This window comes from Argopecten irradians, chromosome 3, assembly GCF_041381155.1.
Source record: "Argopecten irradians isolate NY chromosome 3, Ai_NY, whole genome shotgun sequence".
Taxonomy (NCBI): Eukaryota; Metazoa; Mollusca; class Bivalvia; order Pectinida; family Pectinidae; genus Argopecten; species Argopecten irradians.
Window position 1 is genome coordinate 18920882 of NC_091136.1, and position 17658 is coordinate 18938539.

At 37.0% G+C, this 17658-nt stretch overlaps 1 protein-coding gene across 2 annotated transcripts; it reads left to right on the forward strand.

The window, feature by feature from the left end:
* The first annotated feature begins 596 nt into the window (after nucleotides 1-596).
* Nucleotides 597-6222, forward strand: LOC138317743 (uncharacterized). Of its 2 annotated transcripts, XM_069259609.1 has the most exons (4): nucleotides 597-1863; nucleotides 2114-2171; nucleotides 3098-3257; nucleotides 3390-6222. In XM_069259609.1, exon 1 carries the CDS (start codon nucleotides 714-716, stop codon nucleotides 1485-1487), a length of 774 nt encoding a protein of 257 aa, XP_069115710.1. In that variant the 5' UTR covers nucleotides 597-713; the 3' UTR covers nucleotides 1488-1863; nucleotides 2114-2171; nucleotides 3098-3257; nucleotides 3390-6222. The 2 variants fall into 2 exon arrangements, with proteins under 2 accessions (XP_069115710.1, XP_069115711.1); XM_069259610.1 differs by lacking the exon at nucleotides 2114-2171.
* Nucleotides 6223-17658: the final 11436 nt, after the last annotated feature.

Sequence of the window (17658 nt, forward strand, 5' to 3'; positions counted from 1 at the left end):
TTTGTCAACTCATCTGTTTGAAGCTAAATGGTAACAACAACAATTTTCTTTGCTTCATACTAAAGAAAATTTCCCTCGTAAAACAGTATCATTGACCATGGACTTTGCTGAAAACTTCACTTGCTTTTCACAAAATGAAGTCCAGGCTGCCCATTGGGGCACAGAACTCAGTCACCCTTCATCCTGTGCAAGATATAAATGTCCTGATGCAATGATGACATCATTGAGGAAAGCATAGATGTCGTGTCTGATGACTTGACACATGACTGTCACGCAGTACATGTTTTTACAGACAAGGTTTTTTCATACATCAAGAATACCCGCCAGATAGATATAGAACGAGCCATAATTATAAGTGACGGATGTGCTGCCAAGTTAGAGTAAAGTTCCTTTTATGTCAAGCAAAATGACATGTCCCATTCGTTGTTACTAAAAAAACATGGCAAAAATAGATGTGATGGAGAATGTCATTAAGTCAAAGAGACGAACAAGTTAAAAACTGTAATCATCAAAAAACAAACAAAGAATTCTTGAAAAAAACAACTTGTCAGTAACCCAATGCAAACACAGCCTAAGGCTTGCTTTTACGGGAACAACTAGAAGCAGAGCTGCAAACTTTGTCAACTCATCTGTTTGAAGCTAAATGGTAACAACAACAATTTTCTTTGCTTCATACTAAAGAAAATTTCCCTCGTAAAACAGTATCATTGACCATGGACTTTGCTGAAAACTTCACTTGCTTTTCACAAAATGAAGTCCAGGCTGCCCATTGGGCACAGAACTCAGTCACCCTTCATCCTGTAATTGCAAGATATAAATGTCCTGAATGCAATGATGACATCATTGAGGAAAGCATAGATGTCGTGTCTGATGACTTGACACATGACTGTCATGCAGTACATGTTTTTACAGACAAGGTTTTTTCATACATCAAGAATACCCGCCAGATAGATATAGAACGAGCCATAATTATAAGTGACGGATGTGCTGCCAAGTACAAGAGTAAAATTCCATTTATGGATGTCAGCTGCAGTATGAATGACTATGATGTCTCTGTGGAGCGTTGTTACTATGGATCGCGACATGGCAAAAATAGATGTGATGGAGAAGCTGGTGTCATTAAGTCAAATGCAAGACGAGCCGTAAAAAGCGGAGCCATCATCAAAGATGCCCTGACGTTTTTCGAGGTTGTTAAATCTCTTGAAAAAACCCCAACTGGAACCCAATGCAAACACAGCCTAAGGAAAATAATTTTTGTTCATTCACATGAAATCCAGAGAGAGAGGCCAGACAGGAATGCAAAAACTTTGGCTGGAACAAGAAAAATCCATTCTCTTAGAGGACTGTCGAGAGGGGAACTAGCAACCCGGAGGTTATCATGCTTTAGTGAAGAATGTGTGGGCTTGAAGTACGAGAAGTGCTTGAATACTCAACATGTAGACAAATGGAAGACGACAAAAATGAAACATATCCTTTTAAAATCATAAAGGCATATCAAGTGCATGAAATATTCCTTAACTTGAACACTAGCTTTGATCCAGACTGTCGCCATTCCAGCTCCACCTGCTCCTGTTGTTCCAACTGTACCTGCTCCTGTCATTCCAGCTATACTTGCTCCTGCTTTTCCAGCTGTACCTGCTCCTACAATTCCAGCTCCACCTGTTCCTGCCATCCTGGCTCCACCTGTTCCTGCCATCCTGGCTCCACCTGCTCCTGCCATCCTAGCTCCACCTACTGTGGACATCCCAGCTCCACCTGCTCAGGATATTCCAGCCCAACCAGTCTCAACACAGGCTCCTTCAGACAACGCCACCACAGCTTCCTCAGTTGAACTGCCCCCAGATCTTGATTTACTTGAAATTGGTATGCTATCACATATTTTTTGTAGTTATAAGGAAATGCAGATTTCACTCATTTCGCGATATCGTGATATTTTTAACTGGATTAAGAAAACAATGTTAGTGATATTACCAAAACTGCAATTCACAAAGGTGAATTTCTACTATACATGTATGTATACATTAATTCACTAGTAGTCTGTATACAAAATAATTGATTTATAACTGTTCATAAAATTGTCACATTTGTATATTCAAACTTTTCTCTGTCACAGCTATCCTGAAGGCACTTATATAAAGGTACAACATGGTACAGAAATGTATCCTGCTGTTGTAAGTTTAAGCCAGACACCAATGTTCAGTTGTTTTTAATGTTGTTTAACACTTGTTTTATCATTCAGTTGCATATGGTTTACTAACTTGCCTATCTTTCAATTAGCATATCTCTGAGTTTGAACAGGACATTTCATATAAATGTACATTGAACTTTAAGTAAAATTCTGAGTAATTAAAAACTGATGTACTTATAACCACCAATCTGATTAAAATACAGATTCTTATCCTTATTATCACTACGTTTGATATGAGGATCTGAGAACATCCCATTAGGGGTCACGTCAGGATGACCTTTGGAAATGGCCAATCAAATTAGCACTGCCAGAATCTTGACTGGGGACGAACTAGTTTGAAAAAAAACTGTCCAAATAATTTTCGTGTACGTAGTCATCTCGCCCAAAGTGCACAACAATTCTAAATGTATATGCTTACTGGGACGAAATAGCGTTAAAAATTCACGTAGAAATGTGTAGAAAATGTATTTGATCTAGAATACACGTGGTAAAAGGTCATCCGAACGTGACCCCATATCGGGTATTGTCAGATCCTCTGTTGAACGGAGTGGTTATAAGGATCTGTATTTCAATCAGATTGTTATAACCATAAGTGTACTTCTGTATGATTAATTTAATATTTGTGAGATCTTTCTCCTAATTCTACATAGTCTACCAAAATAGTAATTCATGTTGCATCTACTGATCATGACGTTTATAAATTTTGAAGATTTTACAATACTCTCATTGGAATTAATAGAAATAAGTTTGTTCTGTCTTTAAAAAAACTCACATTTAAATGAGGGTAGAAACGTCTTACAGATGCTACTACATGTATCTTCGAATCTAACCGGCAACATATTCAATTCACAATTTTATCTTCGATTTTGAAAATGTCGATTACAATTAATTGAAATATGTATATTTCAGGTTGATGGTTGGCCATGGGTGAGGTATTTTTATCTACATAGGCCAGGGTACTGGGCTATGCAGGAGACAAGACACACCCTCCTTCCTGAAGATGTTGTAGGGGTCCTGCCTCCCCCAGACATTCATATGAGTGGATGTAGATTCTTCTACATATTCAAGGGTAAGAGAAAACAATATTTTTGTTAATACATATTTTACTAATTTCCTAAATAAAACATGCATGATATCAACTGTCAATATTTCATAAACAATCTGAAAGAAAATAAAACAACCTGTCTTCCTTTCATTGTAGATCTTTGAGGAGGGAGCGGCCTCATCCCAAAAACAGACACACTAGAAATTCAACAAGCATTTTGGATGTTGACAACATTGATAAGCTCTGCAATCTAGATCTGTACCAATTTCTTTTAAGCTAATGATGGACTTATGGGTTTTGTTTTTCTGTGATAAACTGACATTCATGATACATTAAGGAATGATTGAATATTAAAATACGATTCAATTTTACTGTATTAGTCCATAAAGGGAACATTGATATTGTCGATTATAGAATCACTTCGACTGGTTGATACAATGGTGTTATGATTTAATAGAATGAAGAGCCGTTCAATATATTTTGAATGTTGAAAAGATTATTGGAATGAATTTTAAGGATTAATTTGAACAGATCTATTAAAGTTAAATATGAAGTAGGCATGAACAGATGTGAAACATTTTCCATACCCTCTGAGCATCTTATTTACTTTCAAGTTAATGATGTCCGTTCAGTTACGTGATACTGGGTATATGAAAAAATACCCATAACAGAACAAATTCTTCATAATTTTTTATTTTTAAGAAAGTTCCATATTTGGAAAAGGGGCTTCAAAAGAAAGTGGTATTCAAATGTGAATATTTTTGATGTATCTGGTAGAATAAAGTTTTGTGTAATAATTATACGTAATATTTGAAATAAAATGAGTATGGCTTAAATATGAAAGCTTATTAGCCTAGTATTCAGGAAAATGATTTGGAGTTCATTGCTGTTCGATAGTGACAGGTGCGTACTTTATCTAGAAAATCTTTAATAAACTTCTGTAAAAAGGTTTTAGATCAATAAATAACAGCTGAAATTTTGCCTTACATGTCCATCTAAAATCCTGTATAGCAAATATGGAGTCATATATCGAGCGTAGAGATAAGACTTGAAATGTTCGTTACCGTTTTTCTTGCAACTCCATTGTGTACTTTAACTTTAGTCACGATTTTTTGTTCATGCATGTTCCACACTTCAACTTTAATAGAAATTCAACTAAAATTTCTACGTAAAAGTCCTACAAATAACCATATATCTAAAAAAGTGACATTTACGTTACTGCAATGTTCGTTACCAAATTTCGGACATCGTACGAAACTACGCGGTAAGTGATGCTGACTCCATTTTATGATAAACCACCTGTCTAAGTTGCCGCCCGCCATTTTTTCAAGTACCTTGTTTAGAAGTATATCACAGAGTTCAGAAGTTATCTAAGGATAAACATCATCATCATTGTAAGTACATCTTAATTAACTTATGTAAGGTTGACATTATTATCCCCCGCCCAACGAAGTTGGCGTGGGATATACAAATGGGTTCCGTCCGTCCGTCCATCTGTCCGTCCGTCCGTACAAATGGTTTTCGGAGCATAACTCTAAAACCAGTTGAGATATTTCCACGAAACTTCATAGACACATTGGTCTTATAGTGCCTTTAGCTATTTTAAGGTTTTCACTTTTTGTACTTTTTTCTGTAACCATGGAAACATTGCTGAAAATGGCAGATTTTTGTGTAAGAATCGTTTCCGGCGCACAACTCTAAAACCAGCAGTGGTATTTCCATGAAACTTCATAGACACATTGTTCTTATGGTCTAGTAGTGCCTTTTGCTATTTTTAGGTTTTCACTTATTGTGCTTTTTTCTGTAACCATAGAAACATTGCTGAAAATATCATATTTTTGTAGCAGGTTCATTTCCGGAGCATAACTCTAAAACCAGCAGAGATATTTCCACAAAACTTCATAGACACATTCTTTTTATGGTCTAGTAGTACCTTTTGCTATTTTTAGGTTTCCATTTTTTGCACTTTTTCCGTTACCATGGAAACATTGCTGAAGATATCGTGGTAAATGGTAAATGTTACTTTGCAAAACTCCACCCATCTTTGTGTATATAGTCTAATATAAATGTCAAGGCTGTATACCTGATTCAACAATTGCAGCCCCGCTCTACTTGAATTATACTCTATCTTTCTTAAGCTCAACTTCCCTTTTCCTGTTTTTTTTCCATACACATAAGTTTCCACAATCAAACTTACTTCAGCTTTGATATCTCCTTTGGCGGGGGATCTGAATGACTATGTCCTTGTTCGTATTATTAACAAATGTATGTCAATAAGATTAAAAATTGTCCAATTTATGATAATACACGAACATATTTGATGACTTATAACATACCGCCTGTTTATGTTAGTGTCATTGAAGCGAAATGTTCGTTATTTTAGGTAACGAAATATATGCAATATACACGTAAATGTTAATATATCGGAAGTGTTAGCCCTGGAAATAACTGAACTGCTGTAGGTTTGTAACATACATAACCAATGTAACCTGGTAACTCTTCCCTCTCAAACCATGCAGTTACAGAATCCCTTTTTATTCACTCTCTTCACGGAAAATATGATCTATAATTACAAAATAAATCATTAGAACAGGACAAATTAATGTGTAGCTACTTCAACAGCTTATTATAATCTTAAAACACCCAAATGTTTTGTACTTTTGATTATGTAAAACTTGATTTTTCTACAAATTATCACTAAATAAATCAATTTGAGATCATATCAAGCGTTACAGATGAGTATTGGATTATATATTAATGTTGACACCGTATGTTACGTGATGAATGATCCAAAATAAGCATATTCATATCATTATCTAATGTTACTAAAATAGACCTAGTCATATTATAACCTTTAAACGACAAATTTACCGGTCCACAATTTTATTGAAATTTTCACAATATTTACTTCAAGTAATGAGCCATTTTTTTAGAAAATATTTTTGGTGTACTCTCACTGGAAGTGGGTGAATTACCATTGTTAATAATTGACAAGGCCGAAAATAACACCCAAAATTTCGACATTCGGTCTTGAAAATGTAGCCAAACTTTTATTTGCTAAATTTCGCCTTCATATTTGTGATATATTTGTAATATGTAATTATTTATGCTCTTTAGAAAATGCAGATTGAGGACAAAACATTATTTTGATACCTTTTTGGATCAAAAAGGGAACCCTGTCATACACCTAGTTGAGCGTTCGCCCCTGTGAGGAAGGCTCTGGATTCTGTCCCCTGGCCGAGACACACCAAAGTCTATAAAAGTGGTAGTTTCTGCTCCTGCTTAGCGCTCAGCAAAAAGGGAGTGGGACGACTGGTTCGCCCGTTGTCAGTATAATGTGACCGGGTGGGGTGTGTTGCTTGGTGTCTTCGGCGGCATGCTCCAGTGATATAGCACTATAAAAAGGGCAAAAGTTCCACTATACAAGAAGACACAACATGCATATACCGCAGTCTCCCGAAACACGCACCTCGCACAACATACACACAACACACCGCATACATGGGAGGCCGTCCTTACATGACCATAGCTGTTAATAGAACGTTAATTAATCAAACAAACAAACAAACAAACTACTGGGCAACTTTAATTTGGCCATAGCACAGTCCCCTGGGAGCTTTTGAATTTTTTAACGTATTTCAAGGCTTTGCATTTATGTTGCTACATATAACATTTAATTTTAATGAAATTGGTTCCTGGGCAAATTTCCATTGTTCGTGAAAGAGGTCCTTTAACTATACGTGTATTACAATGTATTCACATTTAGTAAGTTCAACAGTTATACAATGTGTAATTACTGTTTAAAGAACTTATTTTTCCATGTATATGTCGCTGCTATCTTACTGATAAGCTTCATTGATATTGAATCTAATCCAGGTCCTCTTGCCAACACTTTGTAATCTTGAAATTACTCATCTTAATATAAGGTCTTTAAGAAATAAAGTTGACATTGTTTAATCTGAACTAAATGAAAGTGATATAATCTGTCTAACTGAAACACACCTGACAGTTGAAATACCCGACTCTGAATTATAATTCCAAATTATTCTGAAAATCTGCACAGACTGGATAGGAAAAGTGGTCCTGGTGGCTGTGTTTTGATTTACCACAAAAATAATATTTTTACTAAAAGACGACTTGATCTTGAACAAACATACGTCCTATTAACAGCCATGTTGTTTTTGGGACTGGTCCACTTTTGTCTTTTTTTAACTCTTCCCCTTTTCTAGTGCTATATCACTGAATCATGCCGCCGAAAGATTGCTGCCAGGCATTCTTTGTTATCCAGTGGGGAATAATAGCAGATTCATTGATAGCAATGACGCAAGATTAATTTATACCAGTGTATACCTGTTAAAGACAACACGCTTTGTTTATTATTAAATGTCCTATTAATAGCCTGGGTCATGTAAGGACGGCCTACCATGTATGCGAGTGTGTTTTGGGAGACTGCGGTATGTTCGTTCGTGTTATGTTGTATTGTATAGTGAAACTCTTGCCGTTTTTATAGTGCTATATCACTGAAGCATGTTTCCGAAGCACCCCATCCGGTCACATACATGAATTGTACCGACTGTCCCTATATTGCATGATCGTAAAATGCGACTAAATTTAGGATCTTATCTTTTCTCTTCTTTTTTAACTAACTTTATTCTTCCTATGGTCTCCCTTCACACCGCCTCACATTTAGCCTTCGCTCACGCGCCCCTGTGGGGTAGGCTCGGGGATCTGTTACCTGGCTGAGCCACACCAAAGTCTTCAAAAAGCTCAGCATTACAGGTAGTAGGCCAACTGGTTCGCCTGTTGTCAGTATGTGACCGGATGGGGTGTGTTGCTTGGTGTCTGCGGCAGCATGCATCAGTGATATTGCACTATAAAAGGAGAAGAGTTCCTCTCAAGAAATACCGTATTCTCCCAAAACTAACATCGCCCACTACATACCGCATGGTCCTGCAGGTAGGATGTAAAAATTGTTCCTGCAGCTCCTTATTGCATGATAGTAAAAGGCGACTAAATATAGGATCTTATCTTTTGATTCTCCCCACCTTACTTTAACTGCAATTTTAACTTCATATTTAGCATTCCCAAGATATACTGAAATTTTATCAGCATTACCATTTAACCAATATCATGTGTCATACCAAGGAATTGTACCCGAGAAGGATTTGTCGCAGTCTACACTACTGAACACGCCTAGAAACTGGGAATGAAAACCCATTTTTCTCAACAAATAGTCAAATGTTTGTCTTATCGAGTCAAAAGAAACGCCAATATAAAGTTTTATAATGGAGGAGTGTCGATTTGGGTCCTCTTGTGGCCATGACCAATAACTATTTTTTTTCATTTTTTTTACAGATATCTTGGGTTAAGGACATCATGATATGACATATGATTAAGGTCAGGTCGTAGTCCCTTGTAAGTTATGGGGTGTTAAACGGGAGGGGCATTTTTTTATGTTGTCGCATTTTGTTGGAACCAAATTATATTTTTGAAAGATATTTCATTAAAGATGCTCCAACGCAGACAGAGCATAAATGATATTCATCATTTGAACAATAATTGGTGTTTAATCGTGTATATATATGCCTAATTAACACAAAAAATAACAAAATAATTTATTTCGCCTTTGGTGTACGCGCAATCATTACTTCATTCTATTTAAGATGCCACGGATTTTTTTTCGGATGCAATAAAATTATCTTTCGTATTTTTAACTTGAAGTAAAACTAGAAGCTCAAACTTTTCAATGGTGGTGATGATGTAAAATAAGTAACTTTTATAACTGAAGAAAATACAAAATCGTCTGCTCCAGTTTTTGATAGTGAAAAAATACCATTTGTCAGCGGTGGAGCATCTTTAATAATAATGCATTTATATCATATATTTTCTGCAAAACAAACAAGTAATTAGCCTGCGTGAAACACGTTTGCGTGTGATATTAAATTGGGCTCCCTCCGCCCGTCCGAGATTCTTTTCCTGCTATTACTCAAAAAAATGTTCAACGCAGCTTCTTGAAACTTTCTGTTTATATCAGACAAGTCCCCTAGTTATGCCTTTTGCTGTTGCGGAACTTCAATTTTGGGATTTTTTTTCTGTTACCATGAAAACTCTGTCAAAATATCAAATTACAGTTTCTTTTTGTAAGCAGCTGGTTTTTTTTGTTACAAGTTTTTTTTACAATACTTGTATACATTTAAATTTATACTTGAATAATTGTTACGTTGACCTTAATATGTTTTGGTTTTTATAACAAATTCGGGCCGCGGGAGATAATGCCATGCTTTAAGACTCCTTATGAATAAACAAAAGGGGCATGTATATGAAACGACCACTTTGAGTAAATTCCCGAACGATTACAATAAAAACAGTTCTAATAGGAATTTAGATTAGCTGGTTTTACTCTGATATGCTAGAAAACCCCACTCGCTTACTGTCCGCTATTATACCTGCTGCCCTATTGCATTATCGTAAAATGCGACTTTTAGGATCTTATCTTCTTCTTCCTTACTGACTTTATCTTTCCTAATGCCTACCTTGGCGGCACCGCCTCACTTTTGGCCTTGAATTAAGCGTACGCCTCTGTGAGGAAGGTTCTGGGTTCTGTCCCCTGGTCGAGACACACCAAAGTCTTCAATAGTGGTAGTTTCAGCTCCTGCTTAGCGCTCAGCATAACGGGAATGGGACTACTGGTTCAGTCTGGACCGTTCATATTTGCACTAGATTTTTGTTTTGCCTTATTTCTTATCATTGCTAATGTTGGACAACAGGCGAGAAGTGTTTTTCAGTGTGCTAAAAAGGGCAATAGTTCCACTATTAAAAGGAGACACAACATAAGATACTTCAGGCTCCTATTACATTAGATATCAATCACACAGACTGCAGATACAATCGCATCGTTTGTTCGCTTCTGAAAGAAAGAAAAAAATAACACGTAAGAGGACAGAATCGACCATTGAAGTACTTCGTATTTGTTGATAAATTAATTATAAAACAAATTGACCTTATGACGGATAATCTCCAACTTGCTTGTCACAACATGTAACATATCAAATAGGATCTTCCTGCATTATTAAATGGAATATGGGGCAGAAAGTGACCAAATTGCGGTTTTTAGGTCATCTGACCCGGGGGTCAGGATAACCTGTAGTCGTCATGTTTCGTCCGCCGTGCGTTAACTTTTCACATTTTGAACTTCTCAAGTTCTACCAGTGCGATTTGGCTGTAACTTGCATGAAATGATTCTGACATGGTCCCAACAAAGTGTTGTTATTTTTCAATTCGATCCGAAATCCAAGATGGCCGCCATATTGAAAACACATTCTGAACTTCTCTTCTCAAGTTCTAACTGTTCATTTTGGCTGAAACTTGCATGAAATGATCCTAACATGGTCCCGACAAAGTGTTGTTATTTTCGGGTGGATTCTAAATCCAAGATGCTCGCAACAGCCGCCGCCGTCTTGAAAACACATTTTGAACTTGTTCTCAAGTTCTAAGGGTACGATTTGGCCGAAACTTGCATGAAATTATCCTGACATGGTCTTGACAAAGTGTTGTTACATCTCTGGTTGATCCCAAATCCAAGATGGCCGCCATATTGAAAACCATTTTGATCTCAAGTTCTAATGATGCGATTAGGATGAAACTTGCATGACATGGTCCTGACAAAGTGTTATTTTCTGGGTCGATCCCAAATCCTAGATGGCCACCACAGCCGCCACCTTGCAAACACATTTTGAAATTCTTCTCAAGTTCTAAAGGTGCGATTTGGCTGAAACTTGCATGAAATGATCCTGACATGGTCCCGAGAAAGTGTTGTTATTTTTCGGGTCGATCCCAAATCCAAGAGGGCTGCCACAGCCGCCATCTTGAAAACACATTTTGAACTTCTCAAGTTCTAACGGTGCGATATGGCTGAAACTTGCATGAAATGATCCTCACATTGTCCCGACAAAGTGTTTTTATTTTCCGGGTCGATCCCAAATCCAAGATGGCCGCCGCAACCACCATCTTGTAAACACATATTGAACTTCTTTTTAAGATCTACCGGTGCGATTTGGTTGATCCCAAATCGAAGATGACTACCATGACACGATATCTAATTAATTCCCCATATGATTATTGCCAATGTAGTCAGATGACCGTTAAGGCCCTTGGGCCTCTTGTCTGTGAACTCCAAAGATCAGGTATAGCTTGTTAAGTAATTTTGAGAAATATGCACACATTGTGTATTTAATATAAGTTATCCTCTAGTCTTCCTTTTTCTTAGGAAAGCCCCACATGGACCTCCATTTATTAGCAAGATACCCGATCAAATCAATATATACACACAATGTAATTAATTAACAGAGAAAACCGGTTAATATTCTAACAACATAATCCAGTATCTCCGTATTGATCACGTGTATGTCTGCAAAATCAATGAATTATCTAAAATAGAACAAAAATAAACGGAAATTAACCGTTACGAGCATATCAAAGCTACAATCGAGGGTAAATTCAAAGCGTTGTTAGTAATTCTACAAAGTTATTCACCCGTGTTGTCGCATATTATTCCAGTCTCTCTTTGATGGTTTCGTCATGATCATGTTCTGTTATGAATGTTTAGATCAGAGCTGATCCATTTGCTGATTATACACTGTATGCACCGTACTACACCTTGTCGCCACAATCTGGTTGCGAATTGATACCTCATCCTACAATCTTTCATCTTTTTGTCGATACAGAAATAAATTATATATTTTCTAATCTACCTAAGTAATAGATATATACGTGCTAAGTGCTAATTACATATATAAATCTAGTGATGTTTTATAATTTCACTCGAAGTAAATATTACACCTTGGCAGACCTCCTCTGCATTCGAGACAGTGGACCAACGTCTTTGTAATTCCGATATATACTAATTTGTTTTTTTAAACATATCGCGTCTAGGCATCACGATGTCATCCCTACCAGACCCTCCTCTGCAATGGACAATTCTGTCTGTCATACTTGTACCGGTCACGGCTGTTGTAAGTATAGTGACAAATGCTGTATTGGCTGTGGCGATCAGGACCCGTGGTAGCTGGGACACGACTGATATAATTTTCTTTGTGCTGACCATTTCGGATTGTGTACATGGGTCTTTTTCCCTTTTTGGAGCTCTAACTCGAACACTAATTTTCTTCAACCGTGAAATTGGCGAAACTCTGTTTCCAATTTTGGTGATAACGTTTTATTACTTTTTGTTTCATATACCACCACTGATTTCAAAATCATTAACAGCAATGCTGGCTGTAGAGAGAACGATCGCTGTCGTTAATCCCGCTATGTTTAAGACAATCTGGTCAAAACGACGTGTTGTTATCATAATGTGTTGTCTTGTGATACTGATAACTACAACAGCTATCCCACGGAATTTTCAAATAAAAGGCACGGTGAATTATAATGATACATCGTCGGAGGCATTCATTGTCGAGAGGACTAAACTAGCATCTGAGAACCGCAATAGGCTCTTCGTTTATAATATTATGTGTCAAAACTTATTTGGTACAGTACCTGTCATCCTAGTATTTGTTCTCAACCTGGTTACTCTATCTGGATTACGAAAACATAACAAAAGGATTACTTCAAACGGAGGTAATATAAATTCCAGTAGTAGAGACAATAAAAGTAGAATACATGGTGATGCCACTCGATCAATGAATTTTAACAAAACAATCGGGAAACTAAGTGAACCACTGACCAGTACGTCGCTTGCTAACCAACATTTTGATCTTGGAAATTGCAAGGCTGATTCAGTCGACAAAACACCGACCCCATGTACGTCAGGTCACCAATGCCTTGGTTGGCAACAGGACGCTTCTAAAGAAAGACAAAAACCGGCCCAAGTTTTTACTGTATCATTTACCACTATCGATGAAATCAGCATAGATCCCACCATATCAACGGATTCTTCATGCGGTGGAAGAGGCAATACTGTCAGTTCCATTCCTAAAAAAAAACTGAAAACCTCTTCTGGCAGACAACAGCAACTTTCTCCGCCGTCTACAAGTATGACGACAGCAGAGAAAAAGATCACTGTAACGCTCGTATCTATAGCAACTGTTTTTGTCCTGCTCAATATACCTGAAAAAATATTTCTTCCGATATTCCTTCAAAATAATTTTTCATCAACGGGAGTATTTCACATATTCGATTTTAATTCCGGGATTGGGAAATACCTAGAGCTGTTGAATTCTATCATTAATTCAGTAATATATGTCGTGCGCAGTCAGAAGTATAAAATGATTGTCAGAAAAATGTTTCAACGCTGCAAATTAAGAAAATAAACAGAAATACACTATATTATTTGGATTGAATGACCTTCGTTGTTCACATGGTGATGTGAAAGGAAGTATATCTTTCTGATCATTTATTTTGATACTGCGCTATATTACCAGAGTTGTGAAGATGAATAACTTTCGGTGGTCTTCAAGGAAATAGCAAAATAGTGTTATCGATTGGTCCACCCTATATATGTCATAGCTGTAACATTTAACATAAAAAAGATTGTGCCATTGATGCTCATAATTAATATTCAGACTTTTTTACGTTGTTTTTTTCCCAAATGATTTCAAGTCAATTTGCAACATCAATGTCTCTTTGTTATGCAACGATAACGTCGTGTATTCCGGTCATTCTCGGATTATTTTTATAGTGGTAATAACTATTTGGTTTGGTTTGTTTTAGTTTTACGTCCTATTAACAGCGAAATAACTAAAAATAAAGTCGAATTAGTATCAAAAAGAGGAAAAAAAATCAACATCTGATATTTTATTGTTACGTTTAAGTAAAGAACACAGCTAACGTATTTGTTTGAATTTAAATACTGTATGCATAATACGTTATTCTAGATAGAATGTTGGAAAAGGTCACCGTGGCCCACATGTATATCACAAGGAAATTTTGTGATAAAAAGCGTAGTGCTAACATTGACTTTGAACTGAAAATACGTTTACTCAAAAGACTCTTTGTTAAATATATGTCCACGACATCACAATAGCTAGTATCCATATTGTTAATATTATCAAAGCATATAATTAGAGTCCGGAAGTCCAGCTTTTCTGTACATGTCAACATTGATCAATTCTTTGTCGTATAGGTATAACAACTTAGCTAACCTGTCCAATATATTACGTAATAGGATTATATTAGTTCACTGGTCATCCTCTGATTGCCCCAGTCTAATTTGTCAATCACAATTCTATTATTTCATTACCTGTAAAAGTATTTAACCATGCTATGTTTTATTTGATGTCAGTTAGGTCTCCGACTTTGTACGGAACACAACGGCTACATTCTGGACTCTTCAGAATAGCCCTCCGCCAAGTAAAACGTATTGTTGTTAAATTTCAAAATTCAACTGCAACATTTTCTTATTACTTCATCTTTACATCGTGACAAAACGTGCGGAAGTTTCCGTATGTTATGTATATCAGCAAATTTTGCTTTGCCCTGCAGGTAAGGGCGTTAGAATTGTACCTGCTGCCCCTATTGCATGATCGTAAAAGGTGACTAAATTTAGGATCTTATCTTTACTCTTCTTCCTAACTGACTTTATCTTTCCTAATGCCTCCCTTGGCACCGCCTCACTTTTGGCCTTGAGTTGAGCGTTCGCCCCTGTGATGAAGGCTCTGGGTGCTGTCCCCTGGCCGAGACACACCAAAGCCTATAAAAAGGGTAGTTTCTGCTCCTGCTTAGCGCTCAGCATACAGGGACTGGGACGACTGGTTCGCCTGTTATCAGTATTATGTGACCTAGTGTAGTATGTTGTTTGGTGTCTTCAGCGGCATGTTTCAGTGATATAGCACTATAAACAGGGCAACAGTTCCACTATACAAGAAGACACAACATGAAAATACCACAGTCTCCTAAAACATACACCCAGCACAACATACACGCAGCACACCGCATACACGGGAGGCCGTCCTTACATGACCATAGCTGTTAATAGGGCGTTAATTAATCAAACAAACCACTTTTGCTATCCAACTATCCATCCCCATTGCTGCTCCCAGCACACCAGTGATTTTACTTATTGAACGCGTCCATTGGACGACAAGTTGGTGGTACGTCTTCTTCCCTGCTGCTTCAAGTTTCTTGTACACTCCTATAAGACACCCGTTAATTTTAAATTGCTAATTTGTAAATCAGAATCCCATGTCTACAAATATATGTAACTGTTATATTTACACCTATATACTTAGAACAATTTAGATAGGGAAAAGTTAAGGAAAGGTCTCCACCAATCTTACTACTGCCGTTCTATTATAGGATTGCACGATTGTGCTACAGTACTAGTGTATCGACTCACTGTAGTAGATTACATTGCTACATGTTACAGGTGAACATCGCTACATGTTACAGGTGAAGTGTCTATGTAACCCGCATTGTGATTGGCTGACAGTGTGTATATAAATATAAACGTTACACAACCTAATTGTGCATAGGGCGTTAGAATTGTACCTGCTGCCCCTATTGCATGATCGTAAAAGGAGACTAAATTTAGGATCTTATCTTTTCTCTTCTTCCTAACTGACTTTATCTTTCCTAATGCCTCCCTTGGCACCGCCTCACTTTTGGCCTTGAGTTGAGCGTTCGCCCCTGTGAAGAAGGCTCTGGGTTCTGTCCCCTGGCCGAGACACACCAAAGTCTATAAAAGTGGTAGTTTCTGCTCCCTGCTTAGCGCTCAGCATACAGGGAGTGGGACGACTGGGTCGCCCGTTGTCAGTATAATGTGACCGGGTGGGGTGTGTTGCTTGGTGTCTTCGGCGGCATGCTTCAGTGATATAGCACTATAAAAAGGGCAACAGTTCCACTATACAAGAAGACACAACACGAACATACCGCAGTCTCCCAGTACACTCACCTCGCACAACATACACGCAACACACCGCATACATGGGAGGCCGTCCTTACATGACCATAGCTGTTAATAGGACGTTAATAAATAACAAACAAACAAACAAACAAACGTTACACAACCTAATTGTGCATCCGCACAAAACACCCCAGCTTAAAATGGCCCTCATTCGTGCAATCAGGACTTTGTAAGAACGTCGAAACAGTTACAAATGTTCAAATAAATAAACTTCTGAAAAAAAATATTGTAAATAGAAGTATTACGCTGTAAAAAATAACGCTGATATAGAATTCGAGCTGTAAAAATATATATGACTGTTTTGATCAGGGGGTGTTTTTTTCGTAGTATACACCTTTTGAATAAACATCGTAGCACATGTGACAGAAGAAAGCATGGCCGGATTATGTTGAGACGTTAAAGTTGTATTTCTTGTAATTTTCACTGTAACCATATGTCATTTTAACATTTGATATTTGAATATGGACATGTAACTTGATGATTTAGCTCCCCAAAACCATATGTCAGTCTATCAAAGAGCCGAAATCTAGGGATCATATATTACTGGTTTTCCTTCAGGCTAATATGAGCAAATAGTGCTGGTTTATGTCCACACAGCAAGTATTTGAAAATCTAATTCACATATAGCCGTAATTCAATATTGTGTGTATCAAAAATTGTAAAGTGCGAGCATTAATTTCTTTGTAGATCCAGTCTGCTGAGGTCGACCACGTGTTTTGTTTACGAAAAATTGTTGACATTTCTCTTGGTTTCACAACTCTCTTGTTATTTCGAGATTGTCGCGACGATGTTCAGAAGAGTTCGGAATGATTCGGCATCTTTCGGGCATATTTTGTCGTGTACACGTTAAAAAGATTTTTTCAATTTTATAATTCAAATACTTCCAGTGCTGCAACTTTATAAAAAGTGGTAAAATTAGAAAGTTTAAACCTCGGACAGACGGAGAAAAATGTGTATAGCACCCATACAGTTTTTACTATAACAAAAAGAGTGAAAGTGATAGACCATACAACTTTAACTTCAAATGCATTAGAAATGATTAACTTCTTTGACGAAGCAATAATGATTTTGGAAATCCCGTGTTTGCGCACGGAGATATAATTGTGATGGATATATATATAACCACTCGTATTTATCCGAGTTCATAGAATTAGCTATCATTGATGCCCTGTCTAACATTCCTGATTCGGGACTTAGCCGCTATTATGGACTGTGTGGTAAAGTTTGAGATTAATATAAAACAGAGAAATCTCTGGTATAAAGAACTGTTTTATATTTCGTATTTCACTGAAACAGGTTTATTTTACACACACGTTTTCTCTTCTATTTTAGATCAACTCAGCCAATCACAATGCGTGTTACATAGACACTTCATCTGTAACGTGTAGCGATGTATCTACTACAGTGAGTCGATACACTAGTACTATAACACAATCGTGCAATCTTATGATAGAACGGCAGTAAAATACAGATCCTTATTATCACTACGTTTGATAAAACCTAGTGATAATAAGGATCTGTATC

Excerpts from the sequence above, each read along its gene's own strand:
- LOC138317743 (XM_069259609.1), top strand. The coding sequence starts at position 714 with ATGGACTTTGCTGAAAACTTCACTTGCTTTTCACAAAATGAAGTCCAG.